Source organism: Lipotes vexillifer, unplaced genomic scaffold (assembly GCF_000442215.2).
Source record: "Lipotes vexillifer unplaced genomic scaffold, Lipotes_vexillifer_v1.1 scaffold778, whole genome shotgun sequence".
Taxonomy (NCBI): domain Eukaryota; kingdom Metazoa; phylum Chordata; class Mammalia; order Artiodactyla; family Lipotidae; genus Lipotes; species Lipotes vexillifer.
The window spans coordinates 2,261,546-2,279,634 of NW_006774127.1; the positions used below are offsets into that span (position 1 = coordinate 2,261,546).

Consider the following 18,089-nt stretch of genomic DNA (forward strand, 5'->3'; position numbering starts at 1 on the left):
CCCGCGTCTCCTGCATCGGCAGGCGGACTCTCAAGCACTGCGCCACCAGGGAAGCCCACCAGTGACTATTTTTGACAAATGCTCTCACATATGACTTTCTCTACTGAGCAAGCTCTGAGTCAGGTCAAATAGAGACAAAGCCTGTGAATAGGGTTTTTCTAGGAGCTGTAGTGCTGGTTAAACAGTGCCAGCATTCTGGGGCTGGGTTCTTTTTGGGGGTCTCTAAATCTGTACTGTCTTCCACTGGTGGCTGCTAGGCTGGTTTTCACAGCTACTGTGGTTGGAAGCTGTTGGTTTTCAAGGCAGAGCTGGGGAGAGGGGTAATGGGAATAGGACAATTAAATGCCACAAACCTTGCTATTCTTATTGAAATTCAGCTGTTTTTCCTTCAATGCTCCCTGGATTACTGCAAATCTTTAAATTTCAGAGTTGTGAAAGGTTGGTTTTAACAATTTCCCCTGTTGTGCCCTTTGCTGCTATGAAGAAGTAAAACTTCAGAGGCCCTTACGCTGCTCTTCTGGACAACATGAGGGCAAAGTCACTCCCTCCGCAACAGTGCTCAGACTCTGTGTTTCTTCCTGACTAGTGGCTGATCCAGGAGCCCAGTACTGATGTTTTCAGTAGGCCAAAGGGGTAGACACGCCATCTAAAATCCCTATCATAACTCTGGGGTCCTAGAGTCAGTTAGACAGGAATGTTGCTGTGCAAAAGCACCAAAACTTTTCCCCTCAGTGATTTTTTTGAGGGGTGGTACTTGAGGAGGAGGGGGGACAGACACAAGCTGTAGTTCGAAATACATTATTTTATAACTTATTAAAACATAATAAATATTTCAAAAAATTAGGCATTGTTTTAACATTTATAGGTTTCCAAAAAAGGTACTTATATTTAGTTTTTTTTAAATAAACACTTCTCTGAGCTCATCCTTTCCACCTCCTCAAACTCTGACCCCAAAATTAATAGTTACCGAATGATCAAACTGAAACATTGTTGAATCGTTTCCATAAAATCATTCTTATGTCTTTGTTTTCTATAAGATTTCTCAGCTATGCTGGTTGATAGTGCTACTTGGGGGAGGAAGTCATCTGTCTAAATGCAGTCAGCTTTGTAACCAAACTAATCAACAAATAACTGAGTATCAACCGTGACCACAGTAGTGGAAGAGAAACTGCCTTTAATTTCACTTCCAAAATTCCTGAATCAGGACTGTCTGAAATACTGCATTTTATACTCTGTACTTTGAATACATAACCACACAACAATTTCTATTTCTTCACAACTGTGTTATTCATAGCAACACTTAGTCATTCATCCATAATAATACTCAGTCATTCTCAATATTTCTTGTAGTGACAACTTTTTCCTATGTTCACGCAATAACTTTTTTCCTAACAGCTACGACATGCAACCCATCCTTGCACTTTTAGAGGATGTGGAAGAAAAAGTCCACTTTAAATAAAAGGCTTTAGAATATTTTAATAACCTAGATTAAAGATGTTATATACTTGCAAAGTAACACTACCTTAGTGCACACCTTGAGAAAAAGCCAAAAATAATAGATACAAAAAGGAAAAATATCAAAACAAAGCGATTAATTGCTTCAATGAACTTCTGGTTCACTATGACAATGACAAAATCATCTAAGTATATTAATAAATAACTATATCATTTAAAAAATCTATAAAAAACTACACTATAAAAATCAATATAGCAGTTTAAGTCTCAAAACTACTCTTTCAAGAGGAAAAAAGTATGACCATCCTGCCTATAGTTTTACTCATTCAATAACACTGGGAGCTGCTCCATGCCAGGTGCCAGATAAAAGAGGACAAGAGCTGACACAGCCCTTCGTGTGTGTGTGTGGAGAAGGGCAGTGTGCACAAGGGGCTGTGGGGAGAGACCCTTTAGATGTGAGCCACTGAATGGTGGCTGGTGTGGCTGAACAAATTGTCAGAAATAGTGAAGACGATACACAAAGGAAGAAGCCAAGGCACAGCCTATTTAACTGCAGTCTTAAGAGTCTCAAGAGGAGGAGAGACCTTTTCAGACTGAACAGTGGCATCACACTGATGCTGGTACCGTGAGCATTAAAGAATATTCCTAAAGCAAAAATGAAAATCATCAATGATTACTCCTGTGGGATGGCTTCTGTCACTTAAATCCCTTGGAAGCACCAAAAATGAGACGCAACATTTTAGTCCTCTCCGTTTTGACTCTGGCCTTCCTTTCACGGAGGATGAGTTTAAATGGGAAACGACAAGTGGAAGGAGTTTCCTCTCCCGTCCAGCTCAGCTTATGGACCTAAGCCTGGACAGGAGGAGCTCTGCTATGAGGGACCCACCTGGAGAAGAGGTGTGTGCACGTGCGACACCACATGGGGCAGCCGCCGCCACTCGCGGATGGCCAAGCTGCTGGCCATTTCCACCAGGCGCTCGATGAAGCTGAGCTGCTGCTCCTCAGGGTGGCAGATAGCCAGGTATCCACGGTACATGTTGACCTTCCATGCCATCTCCTTTGGACAACTTACTTCTACCTGGTTATGGAAGAATATCACATAGGAAACAATGGGTATACTTCCTCTCAGTGGAAAGAGTCAAAAAGTAAAGTCAATTTTTTGGTAGCCAGTTTGCAAAGCAATAAACAGAAATTAAGCTATAAATAGACACTCATTTTCTTTAGAGACGTCATCATGCTATAGATTTTTTCTAGACACTCTCCTTTGCCGAATACCAATGAGTGGCCAATCTCTCTATCTATGGAGGTGCCACAGGCTCCTTGCTTTAAGGTCACTAGTAGTTCCATAAAGGGGAAACTGGTCAACACCATTATGACAGACCAGATGAATAACGTACAAAGTCAGCCAGTGAATTTTCAAAGGATTAAATATGTGCTCATCTCCTCTCGGATGAATACCAGTATAATTTTGAATTGTTTCCAATTCACACTGTTATCCTGGGAAATTAATCTAACTTGTTCCACATCATATAAGGAAGCTGAAGGCAGCGATTCAGGTTTATAAGAATATGAGTGAACGTTCATAAATTTTACTGTCATTTAAAAGCTGCACTTTATTATCTACTATAAAGTTTCCCCCAGATTTCTCATATCTTGGTTATTAGTTCTGATGAAGTGGACAGAGCCCAGAGCCATCACGTTTCCTCCCACTGGCCCTAAGCCCAGGTAGAGGCTCCAGGTGTGTCCGGGAAAGCCCCTGTGTTTGCCCACCACTTTCTAAAGAAGGCATCAGAACTCACTGCATTTTATCAGCCTTTTACAGAGCATTTTTAAAAATGTAAATTAAAAAATTAAACTGTTTTCAAAAATAATCTCTGTGTATAAAAAAATGAAAGAATATAGAGATATTCTTAAAAGAATTTTATAGGACTTGCTGTAACAAGATCAATGAGACATTCATTGTGAAGCACCTTTGGGAAGTAACAATAGAAATTACACACATCTTAGTCCCACGCTGCTCTCTGTACAAATGATGTAAGAGCAGTGATGGTAGTAATAATGAGCTGACGTAACACCTGGCCTTGTTTTCTGACATCTGACTTTTTCACAGCAGAGGCACATCGAATGCCCCTCTTAGTTCTCAGTAATCCAGTGATGAAGAAATTCAGGGAGACAACCTTGTAAACACATCTGCTTCTTACATGATCCTCTAAAATTACACCTAAAATCTTACATTTTCTGGACTTAAACGCTATTTAAGATAGGCTTTTGTCAATCACACCTGCCCTCTGTAACATTAAGAACAAAGGCCTGTCTTCTAATTTCTCCTCCACTGAAAAAAATTACCCCATTTATTAAATCAAACCAAGAAATGAACTACTACAAGCAGCCCCATAATCGCAAGACACAGGAGGAAAAAGAAAGGTAATTTGATTTTTTTTCTTTTAAATACTGGTAAATGAGTAAATAAGTTAGTACTATCAAGACCATTTGAAATTAATTTACTGCAGATTACCCGGAGTGCTTATTAATATACTTTGAGCTTTTTCTAACCAGTAAGTGCTTTAAAATTTGGGGAAAGTAATCACGAATTTGTGAAAGAAGAAGATCATTTGTCAGACCTATGGACAGTGTGATACTGCACATATCCTGCTAAGTGCAACCTTGGAAAGGAGAAAAAGAAACCGTTAGGGTGAGCTATAAATACTTATTTATAATATAAGTATTTTCACACTGAGATAAAATAAAGGAGAATGTTTATCAGAATAAAGAACAATCAACTGTAAATGCAACCTGTCAGCAAAATATTTATTTCTGTTTACCTACGTAAGTGATTGGTTATTTCTCAGAGTAACACCAACTCCCTGCATCAGGTGAGCCATTTCCCAGCTCCCACCCTGAAAGTCCAGACCCTGGGCTCTGTAACCACTCTGTAGTTAACAGCTTGTGACTATTTCAGTTCTTCGATCTTTTGCATTTTGTTTAAAAGCAGCAGAAGTAACAAAATAAGCATGGTATCCACAATACAAGTTAAAATTTTAGGTTAATCCTTTCAAACAAAGTGGCCTATAATCGCAGTGTGCTTTTGAATCTCCATATTAAGGAAGGAGAATCATTGGTGTGACTGTAAATAAACCCTTACTAGGTAAAGGGGGAAGGTGAGAACAGGACAATAGTGTAAACCCCTAAACCCCATAACACTGACACCACATAGAAAAGGTCAAAAACTGAGGGGCAGCAGCAAAGAAAAGGGGCCAAGGGAGAAAATCACAGAAGGGTACAGATGCCGGAAAAAATAAAGAGCAACAAGAATAGCTGCTTTCACAGACCACCTAAGGCTTTGATGATGGTGGTGACAGTGATGATGATGATGAGGATGATGACGTGGGGTTCAGACAACACAGCTGTGCTGTCTGACACCATAACTTCTGATGCCCTGACACAGGCTTCCCAGTGTGAGAAAGAAAACTGTACCTGTGTGCCTGCTCTCCCGTCATGCACTGAATTCCTCTGGATGGAGTTTCATTTTTGAAAATGTAGCACTCAACCACGTTAATGGCTCAAGTTCACTTACACTGCACAATTACCACTTCCCTAATGCAAGACATGCTTTGAATGTGATATTGTTTTCATGTAACAAACTTACTAACAGCAGCTACTGTGCCAGGCCCTGGGCTTGTACAATGCACCTTTGCTATACTCACTGCTGCAGAGCTTCTGCCAACCAAGTCCACCAGTACAATTGCCTCTGTTTTTCCAAATTTCTCCAGACATTACTGTTTTCTCAGAGAATCCAAGGTCGCCACCTGATACTTTTTACTGTAACTCAATAATGAACTAATACTTAAGTTATAATTTAACTCAAACTCAGGAAAGATGTTAGTGATAACCCAAAATAACTCTTGCTTTCCAAGCGCTCTCTTTCATCTGTCAAAATGCCCAGCTTGCTGTGAGTGAAGGGAAATCGCCAGAGATTCACAGCTTTGGCAACAGGGCCCCACTCAGCTGTGGAGACTGTGACCTGAGCATGGACGAGTCACGGGGTGGGCGGGGAGGGGTGGGGTCTCACCTGCACCAGCGCCTCCTTCATGGCGGTCCAGTTGGACACCCGCCAAGCACATTCCAGGACCAGGTAAGGGTTAATGTGACCTTTGGACTGGCCGTACTCCGTCAAGGCTTCCCACTGGTTCAGCTCCTTGGAGCACCTAGAGACCAGGGATCGGGGCCAAAGCTCAGTGACCACACCCACAGATGGGATTTTAAGTCATTTCCATTCCACCGAAAGGAAAAAGTATCCCCCACACAGAGAAGGGTGGGCTTCTGCGGGATGCTGAGGTGGCCCAGGGCAGTAAACTGTGCGCGCCCCTGGAGCAGCAAGAACTGCAGCCCCTGCAGCAGACAGCTCAGAGCTCCAGAGCCTGTGGAGAGCAGGAGTCATTCACTGTTTCTCCAACACACTCTCAATTACTCAAGACTTTAAAAGCTGTTTATAGGTTTTTGTTTGTTCTTTTCTTCACGGGGCCATAAAGAAAGCAGCAAAGTTCCCTCTTAAAAACACTCATTATGAGAAAATTTCAGAGACTTCTCACTGGTTTCCTTAACTGATTCTTGAACACATCACTGTTCAGCTTACCGAATCCAGTGGTCCTCCCAAAGCTGGTATTCTGGGAAAATAGCAGGCGATGCATTACTCCTCTCATGTTCTTTCTTGGCTTTATCCATTGCCTTTTCATATGATTCTTGTGCCTAAAAAAGTTAAACTGCTTTCAAACTGCGGTTTAACTAGAAACTTTTACATGACCATTGCTCAATTATTTAGGGCAAAGCTGCATCACAGACCCAGGGGTATCTTGTTGCTCTTCTCTAAGGTCACCCAACACCCAGAATTCTCCATTCAGAGAACAGAAGAGAGTGGAGGAGAAGGTGCATAACTCCCCACACACAACGCAAGGAGCGGGAGGGAGACTGCCCGGCCCCTGGGTTCATCTTTCCACCCGTCAGAGATGAGAGCAGGGGCCACAGCCCGTGCCTCTGCCTCTGGAGTTTCTGTGGCTCAGCATCCTACACGCGGCTGCGACCATACCTGCGACAGTGACCCACACTACAGTGAAAGGACAGGCATGAGGATTAAAATCTCACACTGATCACAATCTACCTATCACTTCCAACAGGATCAGTGACTGTAGATAAGAAGCATCCACATTAGCAACTAACAGTAAATGATTCAGAACTGAGCTTTAAAAATGTTCACATCACATACGTATGTTTCTCTGAAATTGAGACTTTAATCTAAGAGTCTTTATGTAGATAAATGCTTCAAAGAAAACAGTAAATTTCTTATTTAGACACGAACTGACTGGAGGACATACTAAAGAACCACTGTAAACACCTTTCACCACCCATGCGACCTGGATGTCCCGCCCGACGGCACTACCTGCTCGAAGAACCCGTGCTGCTCATAGGCGATGGCCGTCGCTGTCTCCGAGTACTTGCAACGCTTCTGCCACAAGCCCGCCCACATGTCTTCCTCTTGTAACAGAGAGTAAAGCTCAGCGAGGGAATCCAGAATCTCCTGAAACACAGGTCACAGTTTCTGAGTGCTCATGACAACTGCTTTCCCCCTGCGCCAACAAAGCAACTTCACGGTACCTAATTTAAAATCACTGGGGAGATGTTTGCTGGGACCATGAAGTCACCAGCAAGGAAGACGTGATCAACAAAACAAGGCGGGGCCTCACCTGCTGAGGTGGAGTGATGCTCTCCTGCTCATAAAACTCTGTTGTTTGTTTGGGCTTAATCTGCAGGCTCAGCCCTTTCTCAAAGGCCTGGTGCTCGAGCATCAAGGTGGAGCGGAACCAGAGGTTGTGGGTCTTCCCCAGGTACTTGAGCACGCAGGGCCGGATGGGGATGGGAGGGACACACTGGGACATGGCCTCCACAAAGCAGTTGAGGGCGCTGGGCTGGCAGTCCCGCTGCACCTGGTGGCTGCCGCTGCACAGGAATGGGCTGATCTCGCCCGCCAGAGCCTGAAACCCAAGAGCAGGTTGACCTGGGTCTCGTGCAAAAATCAGTCCATCTTTACTCTCTCTCTCAGCATCTGGGATATTTTTGATAATGCACTCTTGGATAATACTAGTTTCCTCAGCCTTTGAAACTTAATCAAATACTTATCAAAAGCTAAAACTACATTTTTCAAAAGAGGACTTAAAAAACAGACTCACATGCTGCTGTCTGTCAGACAGGATTTTCCACAATCTGGGGAAAAGCTGGACCCACGTCTTTTCGGCCAGCGTGGTAGAGATGTGGCACAGCTGGACGAAAGCGCTAAGCAGGGCTCCAGTCTGCGGAGAGGAAAGACCGGTGTAGCGGGCAAGGGCTGGTGCTGAAACCCCTGCCATGCGGCTGCCCCACGCATCCCTGGTCAGGAAACGTTACTGCCCCACCTTACCACACGCTCCTCCACTCCCAAACTTTCAAAGACCTGAACAAACGTCATGCCACAGTGAAACACAGATCCTGAGCACCACAGACCCCCGGTGTGCTTAGCAGCTGAGCCAGGACCTGGGTAAGGGGCTCACCAGTGACACACCTACATTTTTAACTTTCAAGGGTATTTCCTATTACTGATTCCACCAGGCCCGAGAAGTATGAACACAATGCTGATGCTGAAAGTGCAAACGAGAGGCACACAGGCGCCATCAAAGCAGAGGCTGCTGAAGACATGAAGAAGAAACAGGAGAAGCATACACATACTAGCTAAGCTATTTGCCAACAGGTGTAATTCTGAAGAACAAATCAAGAACCATGAAAGTTCAGAGTCTCTGCAATTGACAGCAGGCAAGAGCTGGAGAGGTGCCTGGGAATGCACAGGGCTGAACCAGAACACCCCACAAATGGGGTTGGAGATGGAAACCAGGGGCCCAGAAGGTATATCAAATCTGCAGATGCGTCTGATTTTGTCCACAGCTCCGTGGTTTTTGAAGTATGAATTTCGTATAAACAGCCAGGTTTCTGGCTGCTTGAAGCCCAGCTCCCCACGTGGCATCAAGAAGCCGGCGCTGAGGGGCTCAGGCACACACTTGCCGTCCCTCCATGGGCCCTGCTGCCCAAGACGGAGACACACACGTCACAATCATGTTGTCCTTTTTACCCAACAACAGGTTAAGAAGGGAATTCACTCTCATACCCACATCTCTATTAAAAATGCAAAACCCAAGGATACAAATATTCCAAGGAAAATGGAAGAAAACATTTAAGTGGAGAATACTCCTACTTGCTACTCAGGCTGCCCAGGAAGGCCATGATGAAACGAGCCTGGCTGACCTCACGTGGCTGCTCCCCTCACCCCGGTCAGGGCATCAGGTGCCTCCTTGCTCCAAGTCAGCGTGGCAGAGGCCAAAGTACTCAGTGGCCACGAGTAACCACAGACCTGGCTATAGAAACGCTCACCTCGAGCAGTGAATGGGGGAGTCCATGGGTTCATGGACTGTTCAAAATGTTCAGGGGCAGGGGGAGAACCACAACTATCCCCCCAAATTTGCACAGACCTTCACTTCCCGGAGCGTATCAAGAAATTTGTCGTGTCTGTTGGTTAACATATGCAGCTGGTTTCCAATGTCCTTTTCCGAAAGTTCTTTGGTTTTGGGCGTGCTGGTCTGATCTCCAGGAGCTAGTTCAATATCTATCTCCACATCCTAAAAAACAGAAACAAACATGTAAAACCAAAAGGTCAACTGAAGGAAATCAACAATCATAACTCTTGTAAACTTCTTGCTACACTTTTGGTAAATAAAATTTTAGTTTCTTGGAAGTTTATGATTAAATAATCTTGAATTCTAAAATAAAAAACAAGCAGATTAAACTAGACCAGACCTAGCTCTCTTTCTTACGTGACACTATAAAAATGTCACCGTTTTGCTTTCATATTTGGATTATGGAAAGCAAAGTTAAAAAGAAATTACAACTTTAGGGACTTCCCTGGTGGCGCAGTGGTTAAGAATCCGTCTGCCAATGCAGGGGACATGGGTTCGAGCCCTGGTCCGGGAAGATCCCACATGCCGTGGAGCAACTAAGCCCGTGCGCCATAACTACTGAGCCTGCGCTCTACAGCCCACGAGCCACAACTACTGAAGCCCACACACCTAGAGCCTGTGCTCCACAGCAAGAGAAGCCACCGCAGTGAGAAGTCTGAGCCCCGCAACAAAGAGTAGCCCCCACTCGCTGCAACTAGAGAAAGCCCGCACGCAGCAATAAAGATCCAATGCAGCCAAAAATAAATAAATAAAATAAATAAAATGCAACATAGCTGCCTGGCTGTCTTGCTCATTCAGATTAATAATACTGTCAGGCCAATGCACAAAACCTTGCTGGCATGGTGTTTTACACAACTCATCCCTCAAAAAGAATGAACCTTATTTCTCTCTGAATTTTCTGGGAAGTCACAGTCAAAATCCAATCATCAGACTAGGCTCTAAGTCACGTTATTGGCCATTTGGTGTACGCCCTTGAAAATGCAGAAGAATCACTTCAAAGCTGGCAATTTATTTCACACAGGAGGACGACAGAAAGAAAAAAAGATTCTATCACCAAATGATCTAGTGCTTAGCAACTGCTAAGTGAAGAAAATTTTTATTTATTTGTAAATAAAATAAGTGGATGTCTCACAGAAGAGGGTACCAACTACCCCTTTTAAAGCAAAGAGGGTACCCTCCTCCTTCAACACTGATTGGCTGTCTTCTAACACCCAACATTCCAGGCAGACTGAGCTTCCAAGGGCCAACACCCTAAAGGAAACAGCTTACAGACCAACACCCTCAGTGGTGTCAGCCACTCCACACGGGGTACTGACAGTCAGCGGGACCAAGACTCTGCCCTGCTGGTCGGGTCTGGGCTCCACAGCCACCCCTGCCAGGACTGGGTAGAGACACAGGAGGTTCACAGTAGGTGGACCACGGAGCCAGCTAGAGCCACAGTTCTTTCGTGACAGCGTCACTTCCTGGAGCAGTGCTTTGTAATACAACATGGGCTACTCCTGACTTGGGGAGAACAATCACCAAAGAGTAAAATACCCTTTGCTCAGCAGCACAGCCCATGATTAAGTGATCTCTCTCAAAATTTAATGATGAGACAAGGTGCTTATCAATTCTGCCTTTAAAAACATCTAACTGAATGGAAATAACCAAGTGTCCATCAACAGGTGAATGGATATTATTCAGTCATAAAAATGAATGAAACCTTGCCATTTGTGACAACATGGATAGGGCTTGAGGGCATTATGCTAACTGAAATAAACCATATGATTTCAATTTTATGTGTGGAATCTAAATACACACACACAAGCTCCTAAATACAGAGAACAGACTGGAGGTTGCCAAAGGCAGAGGGTGGCAGGCAGGTGGAATGGGTCAAGGAGTCAAAAGGTACAAACTTCCAGTTATAAGATAAAGAAGTCCTGGGGATGTAACGTACAGCATGGGGACTGCAGTTAACAATGCTGTGCTGCGTATCTGAAAGTTGCCCAGAGAGTAGGTCTTAAAAGTTCTCCTCACAAGGAAACACTTCTGTAACTATGTGTGGCGATGGATGTTGACCAGATTTACTGTGATGATCGTTTCGCAGTATATAGAAATACCAAATCATTACACTGTACACCTGAGACTAACAGGACGTATGTCAATTATACCTTGAAAAGGTATAATTATACCTTATACCTTATACTTTTCCTTAAAAAAAGGAAAATATAAGTATTGAACACAGTACCACATTCAGAGCTTTCAGGCAGAGACAGGTTTTAACACACTGCTCTTGCCCTAAAAATATTCTAAGGCTGATACAAAATTCTCCAACAGGGATGGGAGCCCCGCGGTGGAAAGGTGGCACTGTGCGTTGGGCATTACCTCCTCCTTGGACTCGCTGTTCTCCCGCTCCCGGGGCTCCTGCTTGACGTGTGTGACCATGGCGAAGGCCGCGCGGTCGTGGCTATCGGCCAGGTTGATGACGTTGGTGATGGATGGGAGCATGGCGCCCTGGCAGCTGGTCCCGATGGGCGTGCTCTTCTCACACACGGCCAAGAGGAGCTGGAAGGGGTTTGCGGGAGAGAAGACAAACCTGGGATGCACGCCTGGTGCTCTGCGTGTGGACCCCGTTAACCCTGAGTTGCCTAGACCAGCACATGCTGATGACCCCAGTCCCCAGCTCGCTCTACACCCCCCAGCTTCGAAAGGAGTCCGGCCCTCTCTCCCAGCGCCCCCACTCAGGTACCCCTGACTCCGTGTCTAGGCGTAAACTCGGCATCTCTCTCCCTACCAGACAGGACTCCTCCCCTGTCCTCTCAGAGGCATCTCCCAGGCAGGAGTGCAGCTGCTGTTGCTCCATCCGCCCATTTTCCCGTCTCTCTTGTCTCCCACCCACCTCACCGGGTCCTGCCGGTATCACCTCCTGAACAGCCAGGCAGCCGTCACCTCCTGCCCAGACACAGCTTCCTAACTCATCTCGACTTACTCTTCTCAAACTCATCTTATTCTACAAGCTGACCTCGGCACCCCCTCCCGACACCCCCAGGGGCTTCCCACAGTCCGCAGGGGACGGTGTGAGCTCCCTAGTGGGGCGCCCATGAAGTAATGGTCCCCACGCGCATGCAACACCCCCGAGACTATTCCCCGAAGCCCCGACCGGCTCACACCGCCCCCGACCCAGCCACTCTTGCATTCTTACTGAGCGCCCACTATGTACTGTGTGAGGCCCTGGAGATTCATTTGTCAACTTCACAGAGACAGTGCCCCCGCCTGGTGAGGCTGGAGTGTCAGAGGGAAGGACAAGACCAACATCAACACATAACACACACACGCTCATCGTGATGATGCAGCCCAGGGAACGGGCAGGCGACAGAGGATACAAGGGCGCCTGCTTCAGTTCAGTGTGGGTGTCAGGAACGTGGCATGTGTGAGAACCCGGGAGGCCAGTGAGGCTGGAGACTAACGAGCGGGGGCAGAGGGGCAGCAGAGGGCTGGAGAGGGGCCAGCGTATCCTGGAGGTGGGGTCTTGTGCTGGGTACAAAGGCAAGGAGCGACACAGTCTGCTTTACTCTATCAGAACAAGTTTGCAACAGTAAGAACTGTGGCGGGCAGGAGAGAAGGTGGGTGAACACTAAGGACACCATTCCTGTCATCTTCGTGAGCCAGAGGTGGGGGGGTGGAGAAAAGCGAGTGGCCTTGAACTGGTAACACCTGGCGATGGACCAGACACACAGGACACACAGGACGAAGGACGCAGGATAGCAGGTTCCTAGCTTCAGCCTGCCCTGTCCTCTACATGGTCCAATGTCTTTTTTGTCTTTGTCACTTCCTACCCCAGGGCTTGGCACCTAATAGCAATCAGTAAGTCTCGTGAAAGAATGAAGAATAAATCAGGGAACTCTGCCCACTGTGTTGCCATTTGTGAAGTTCCAGATACTGCTATTTACAGCACTAAGAAAACGTACACTCAGCACCAAAGGAAACATGCCAACAAGCTCTCACTGAAACCCAGTGCCACAATTCCCTTCTTTTCTCTCAAAGAGAATTTCACAACCTTGTCTCATTAGACAAAGTGGTCTGGTAACCTATTTGCACAGCATTGGTAACCTGCTTTGGAAAACCTAGGTGGCCTGATGCAGTGTTGGTGATTAATCCAAAGAATGAAGCCAGAAGTTTGACTACAATCCTGTGAACAACATCAGAGACCATCTGAACTGCTGTCCACTGAAACAGCTTGACCATTCACGAGGGGCCTCATCTCCAGCACCCTGGCCTCTTGCACTAAGGGGTCAGAGCCCACAGCGTTGTCAGGCTGGTCTGGCCTGGCTGCTCTACCATTCATGCTTTAAGTCTTTTCCCTTCCTACTAGAGATTAAAGCGGTCTTGTGGTAGAGATGTCTGATCTGTCTTTGCGTGTGTTGACACCCGGCCCCGGGCCCCCCACACGGACCATGAGCTGGGTCCGTCCTACCTCAATGCACTGCTTGATCCAGAAGTGGCTCCCCATGGCCTCCCAGTTCTGGGAGCAGGTCACGTAGAGCAGGCGCTCGTAGACGCGACGCTTCATGGAGTTGTCGAAAACCTCGAAAAACTTGGCCCTGATGAGTGGCTGGGCACAGCGCAGCCCAGAGAGAAAGGCAGGCTCAAGTTTCGCGGTCAGCTCGCTGCCAGAAAGCGTCTCATCCCTGCAATCCAAGGAACGACACCGAGATAGCAGAGTTACGCAGGATGGGGGACCCTCAGGCCGGAAGCAAACGAGCAGTGAACAAGTGGACACCAGCTTTCCAAAAAGCCGCCATGAAGGCCAAGAGTGTGTTCCAAATTGTCCTAGGCTGATGCAGCATTTGAGCAAAAAGGCTCATTAATGATGCCAAAGTATGTTATGTGATTTAAATGAACATTTAAAATTTAGATATAATGAGAAGATTAAAAAGTCACATTACTGGCTAGTCAGAGAGCACGCCGGGGATCGACACGAGCAACATTTGATTAACGGCTGTGATTACCTGTAGACGTAGTTAACAAGGTCTAAAAACTGTGCATTTAGTTCAAGGTCTTCTGGAAAACGCTTTTCGATGTAGGTCATCATTTTCACAAGCAAAATGGACTTCTCCCGGAGTGTAGGTGTCTGTACAAATTTGTTTTTTAAAAAAAAAGGTCAATTATTTCTGTTTGAAAAAAGGCATGCTCCCAAGTATTTCAGCCATATGCTTTACCAATTTTTAAGCTCTTACGATCTTGTCAGGTAAAATACAAGATTGTTTCTAAATGGTTCTTTGGATGCTTAAGATCAAGACAGGTGCCAACATAAAAGCAACTAAACTAAAAAACAAATCAGAAGTTTGAAAGCATCTTACTAAATCAAATAATAATCCCCCATCATTATCATTTTTGGCTTAACTTCACCACCATAGAAGACTAACAAGTAAGGTTCATTTAACATCTTAACAAAAGTAAAACCTCATAAGATAAGTGACCAGTTATTCCAAATTTCTGTTTAAAATCTGTTAAGCACAGTGAGAAAAATCCACCGTAAGGGAAGATTCAGTGAACGCAAACACTGGAGAAAAAAATGTTTTGTTTGAGAACTTGCAGAAGAGCTTAGAATGCGACGCCTGAATTTCCGTGTACGCACACAGGAAGATCACCTGGCCAGAGCACAGCCCCTCTTCGCAGCTCACCTGATTGGCTGCCATCGGGGAATTATTTTTAACCCATTCTTCCACAATTTTAACCACGGCCCGGAGCATTTTGGCGTCGGGGGATTTCTCAATGAGGGAGGTCAGGATGGCCTGGATGAAGTTCTTCCTCATCTCCATGCTCATCACAGCTAGGCGCGTCTTCACCAGCTCCAGACTCAGCATCACCAGCTCACTGGTTCCTGCTCAAGCGGAGAAAGAGCCCAACGATCTCTACCAACTTGCCTGAGCAGGCAACCAACCACCCGCCACTGCATGGCACTCTGGATTCTGCCCATTTCCTCCCCAAAATATCTTCTCCTGCAACTAGAGCTCTGGGATTTGAAGTGCCTCACGGCTTTCTGACTACTCTGCCTTGCCACGGGGGCCCTATAAGAGCCTCCTCACAGGGGAAGGGATGACAGAGCTGGTGGGACCACTGCAGGCAACCCCGCATACAGCCAAGCCCTGAAGTCACATGCATGGCACTGGTGCTCCGAGGGGCAACTGGCAGAGTGACAACCGCAGCTCCCTGCCGCACACCAACATATCGCCGATTCCTGAAACTCACAGCTCAGGTCTGGAACCAGTGACTTAATTCTTCTTCAGAAATAATTGCTCTGATAATAGCAATCTCTGTTGTATAGCAAAATTGTTAGATAACTCTCATCTAGTGATGAATGTTGCTCAAATTTCTTCATTCTTACATTCACAATTTTTAAAAACAGTTCATTTAAAAAGTGAGACTTTTTATGGTTGTAAATGAAATGCTCAGAACCTCTTTGTGAAGAGCAAATGATACTGAACTGCATAAAAACAACAGACATTCGTGTTGGCTTTAGAATCTAATCACAGCCGGCACGTTTAGGTGTTGAAGCCTCAGGGAAGAACACGGGGCCGAGCATGTCACCTGAGGTTGCTTCTGTGCTGCCCGAGGCGGCCTGCGGGCTCAGGTGCTCTCGGACCATCTTCTGCAGGGAGCGCATGAAGACCGAGATCAGCCTGTCGATGTAGCTCGGGTTGTTGCTGCAGGCAGACTTGAGGATCATCAGGGTCCCTGAAAGGTAGAGAGTGACAGGTGTTTTTTGAAAAAGGTCTTAAAAAATTGAGTAATTCACAAAAAAGGTAGAGAGTGACAGGTGTTTTTTTGAGAAAGGTCTTAAAAAAATTGAGTAATTCACAAAAACGTACTACTTAAAACATTAAAAAATGTGCTAGACAAAAATGTGCCATTTCTGACAAAAGTACAGGTTAATCCCAAATGTCAACATTACAGGTGACCCTTAAACAACACAGGTTTGAACTGCATGAGTCCACGCATAGCTTTTTCACTAGTAAATACTACAGTGCTACACGATCCGGGGTCAGCTGAATCTGTGTACGAGGGGCTGCGGACACGAAGGAACCATGTAAAATATACAGAGAGCCAACTGTAACTCATAAGAAGATTTTTGCCTGCAAGGGGTCAGCACCCCTCGGCCCCAAAAGGAAAAGCTCATCCAGTGCACAGCTGGACCACGCTGGGAAAACCACGATGGACACACGCTCACCAAAGAGCTGGGAGGGGTTGGCGCTGGTGGCCTTCTCGTAGTTGGTGAGTCCCTCATAGATGACTTTGCCCACCGCCGCGTAGAGGCACTCCAGCTCCTCGTACTTGGAGGCCACACTCGAAGTGCCTGAAACAGTAGTGGGAACCTGGGCTCTGGGGTCCGGCCAGGCTCTGGGACGCTAACTCTCCTCAGGCTAGCATTGAGCTTGGCTGTCTGGGACCTGCAGTTACTGACACAGGCACCTCTCACCGCACGACATGTGGTTCCCAGTTTACAGAGCTCAGTAACCACCTTTCATGCCACCAAGCCTCGCCTGAATACCCTAAATACACTTACATATGAGATGCCAAAATTCTATCTTGTCAGCTGTTCAACAATTGACAAAATATTTTAACCTAACTTCCTTTAAATACCATATGGAAATGGTATGTTCAGCTGATGAAGAAAACTGTATTTCCAAAGCAGGCAAAAAACTGCTTTGGAAAAAACTGCTAATGCAGACTGCTACCCTGAAGTTTTTATGTCAACTTCTTTTAAAGAAAGTTTAAAGGTACAAAGAAAAGCAGAATAATAAAATGCTCACTATAGTAACAGGAGGATGACCATTCTCAGCTAACAAGCTCTGTGCCCACCCTTCCACTTGGAAAGAAAGAAAGGCGCCAACAGCAAAGGTCACATACTTGGCTCCGTTGGGAAAATACTCATGAGGCGTGAAAGAAGGCTGTGGACGGCTCGTAACACTTTGGTGTTTCCGCACGTCATACAGGCTGCGATTCCACGCTGCAGGGGTTTGAAGCTGCTCAGGATGGCTGGGGACTGCAGCACTGTCAGCAAGAAGCTCAGCACTTCCAATCCTGTGCATATGTTTCCATAGTTCACCTGATTGGGCTGCTCCTGGAACGGAGAACACAGGCCACACGCAGATGAGATAAACAGTACAGCGAATTACAAACAGAAACCAAGAGAAATTAAAACTACACGTGTCAATAAGTACTTGGAAATGAAATAAACAACCACTGAAGAATAAACACATCAGATATATAAATGACCACTGTACTTTATTAACACAGTAGGATTTCATAATCTTCCTTTTAATAAATTTGCTTTAAATATTTAGTCAAACTTCCTTTAAGCTCACGAAAGATATTAACATTCAATATTAAGTAGTACTAAAATTTTGAAAATCACTAAAATCTGGTTTAAAAAGGCAACCATCGCAATGAATTTTGCTTTTTTCTCATGTTTTTAGTTAAAATACATATATCCTTCCAAAAGGAAGTATCTTTGAAACTGTGTATCATGAAATCAATCGAAGAGATTGTCAGCATTAAAAAAGAAAGAAAGAAAAAAAAACCCAAAAGAATAAAATAGAAAATAGAGTACAAGTTTTACAGTAAGGATTTAAGTTTGGCCTCACAACACGTGTGTCTGTGGCTGACGCACACACATGCCCTGCAGGTACACCGTGTGTGTGCACTACTGTGAGGCAGATCATGGGGAAAGGCAGGAAGTCAGTGTGAGCAGACCCATCGCCCTCAGAAAACGTCAGCCTGTGAAGGGGCTGAGCTTGATTCAATGGTGACTACATTTGATGGGAAAACAATCTGACCTTTCAAAGAGAAAAAGAGGAAAGACATCTGCAAATAAGTTAAGCAGCAAGCATGTGCTGCAGACTCAGGGGGCCTATTACTCTGTTTCCATAACACAGATTAACCTGTGTAACCTTTCAAAACACTTGAGAAATGATGCTAATCTTTGCAGCACAAAATAACAAATGCTTACAGTAGGTATGATCATCCTGAGACCAAAAGCTTTCAAATTTCACCACAGAGGGCTTCCCTGGTGGCGCAGTGATTGAGAGTCCGCCTGCCGATGCAGGGGACGCGGGTTCG

At 45.5% G+C, this 18,089-nt stretch overlaps 1 protein-coding gene across 2 annotated transcripts in view; it reads right to left on the minus strand.

Moving 5' to 3' along the window:
* Positions 1-18,089, minus strand: part of TRRAP (transformation/transcription domain associated protein) — a 109,775-nt gene that overhangs the window by 29,963 nt on the left and 61,723 nt on the right. For both annotated transcript variants that reach the window (XM_007448864.1, XM_007448863.1), the window contains 14 exons: positions 16,878-17,091; positions 16,198-16,323; positions 15,558-15,704; positions 14,651-14,850; positions 13,976-14,097; positions 13,441-13,654; positions 11,352-11,531; positions 9,003-9,149; positions 7,677-7,796; positions 7,194-7,481; positions 6,890-7,027; positions 6,089-6,201; positions 5,525-5,660; positions 2,342-2,533 (listed from right to left, as the gene is read on the minus strand). In XM_007448864.1, coding sequence (XP_007448926.1) covers positions 2,342-2,533; positions 5,525-5,660; positions 6,089-6,201; positions 6,890-7,027; positions 7,194-7,481; positions 7,677-7,796; positions 9,003-9,149; positions 11,352-11,531; positions 13,441-13,654; positions 13,976-14,097; positions 14,651-14,850; positions 15,558-15,704; positions 16,198-16,323; positions 16,878-17,091 — 2,337 coding nt within the window. The remainder of the gene's footprint in view (positions 1-2,341; positions 2,534-5,524; positions 5,661-6,088; positions 6,202-6,889; positions 7,028-7,193; positions 7,482-7,676; positions 7,797-9,002; positions 9,150-11,351; positions 11,532-13,440; positions 13,655-13,975; positions 14,098-14,650; positions 14,851-15,557; positions 15,705-16,197; positions 16,324-16,877; positions 17,092-18,089) is intronic.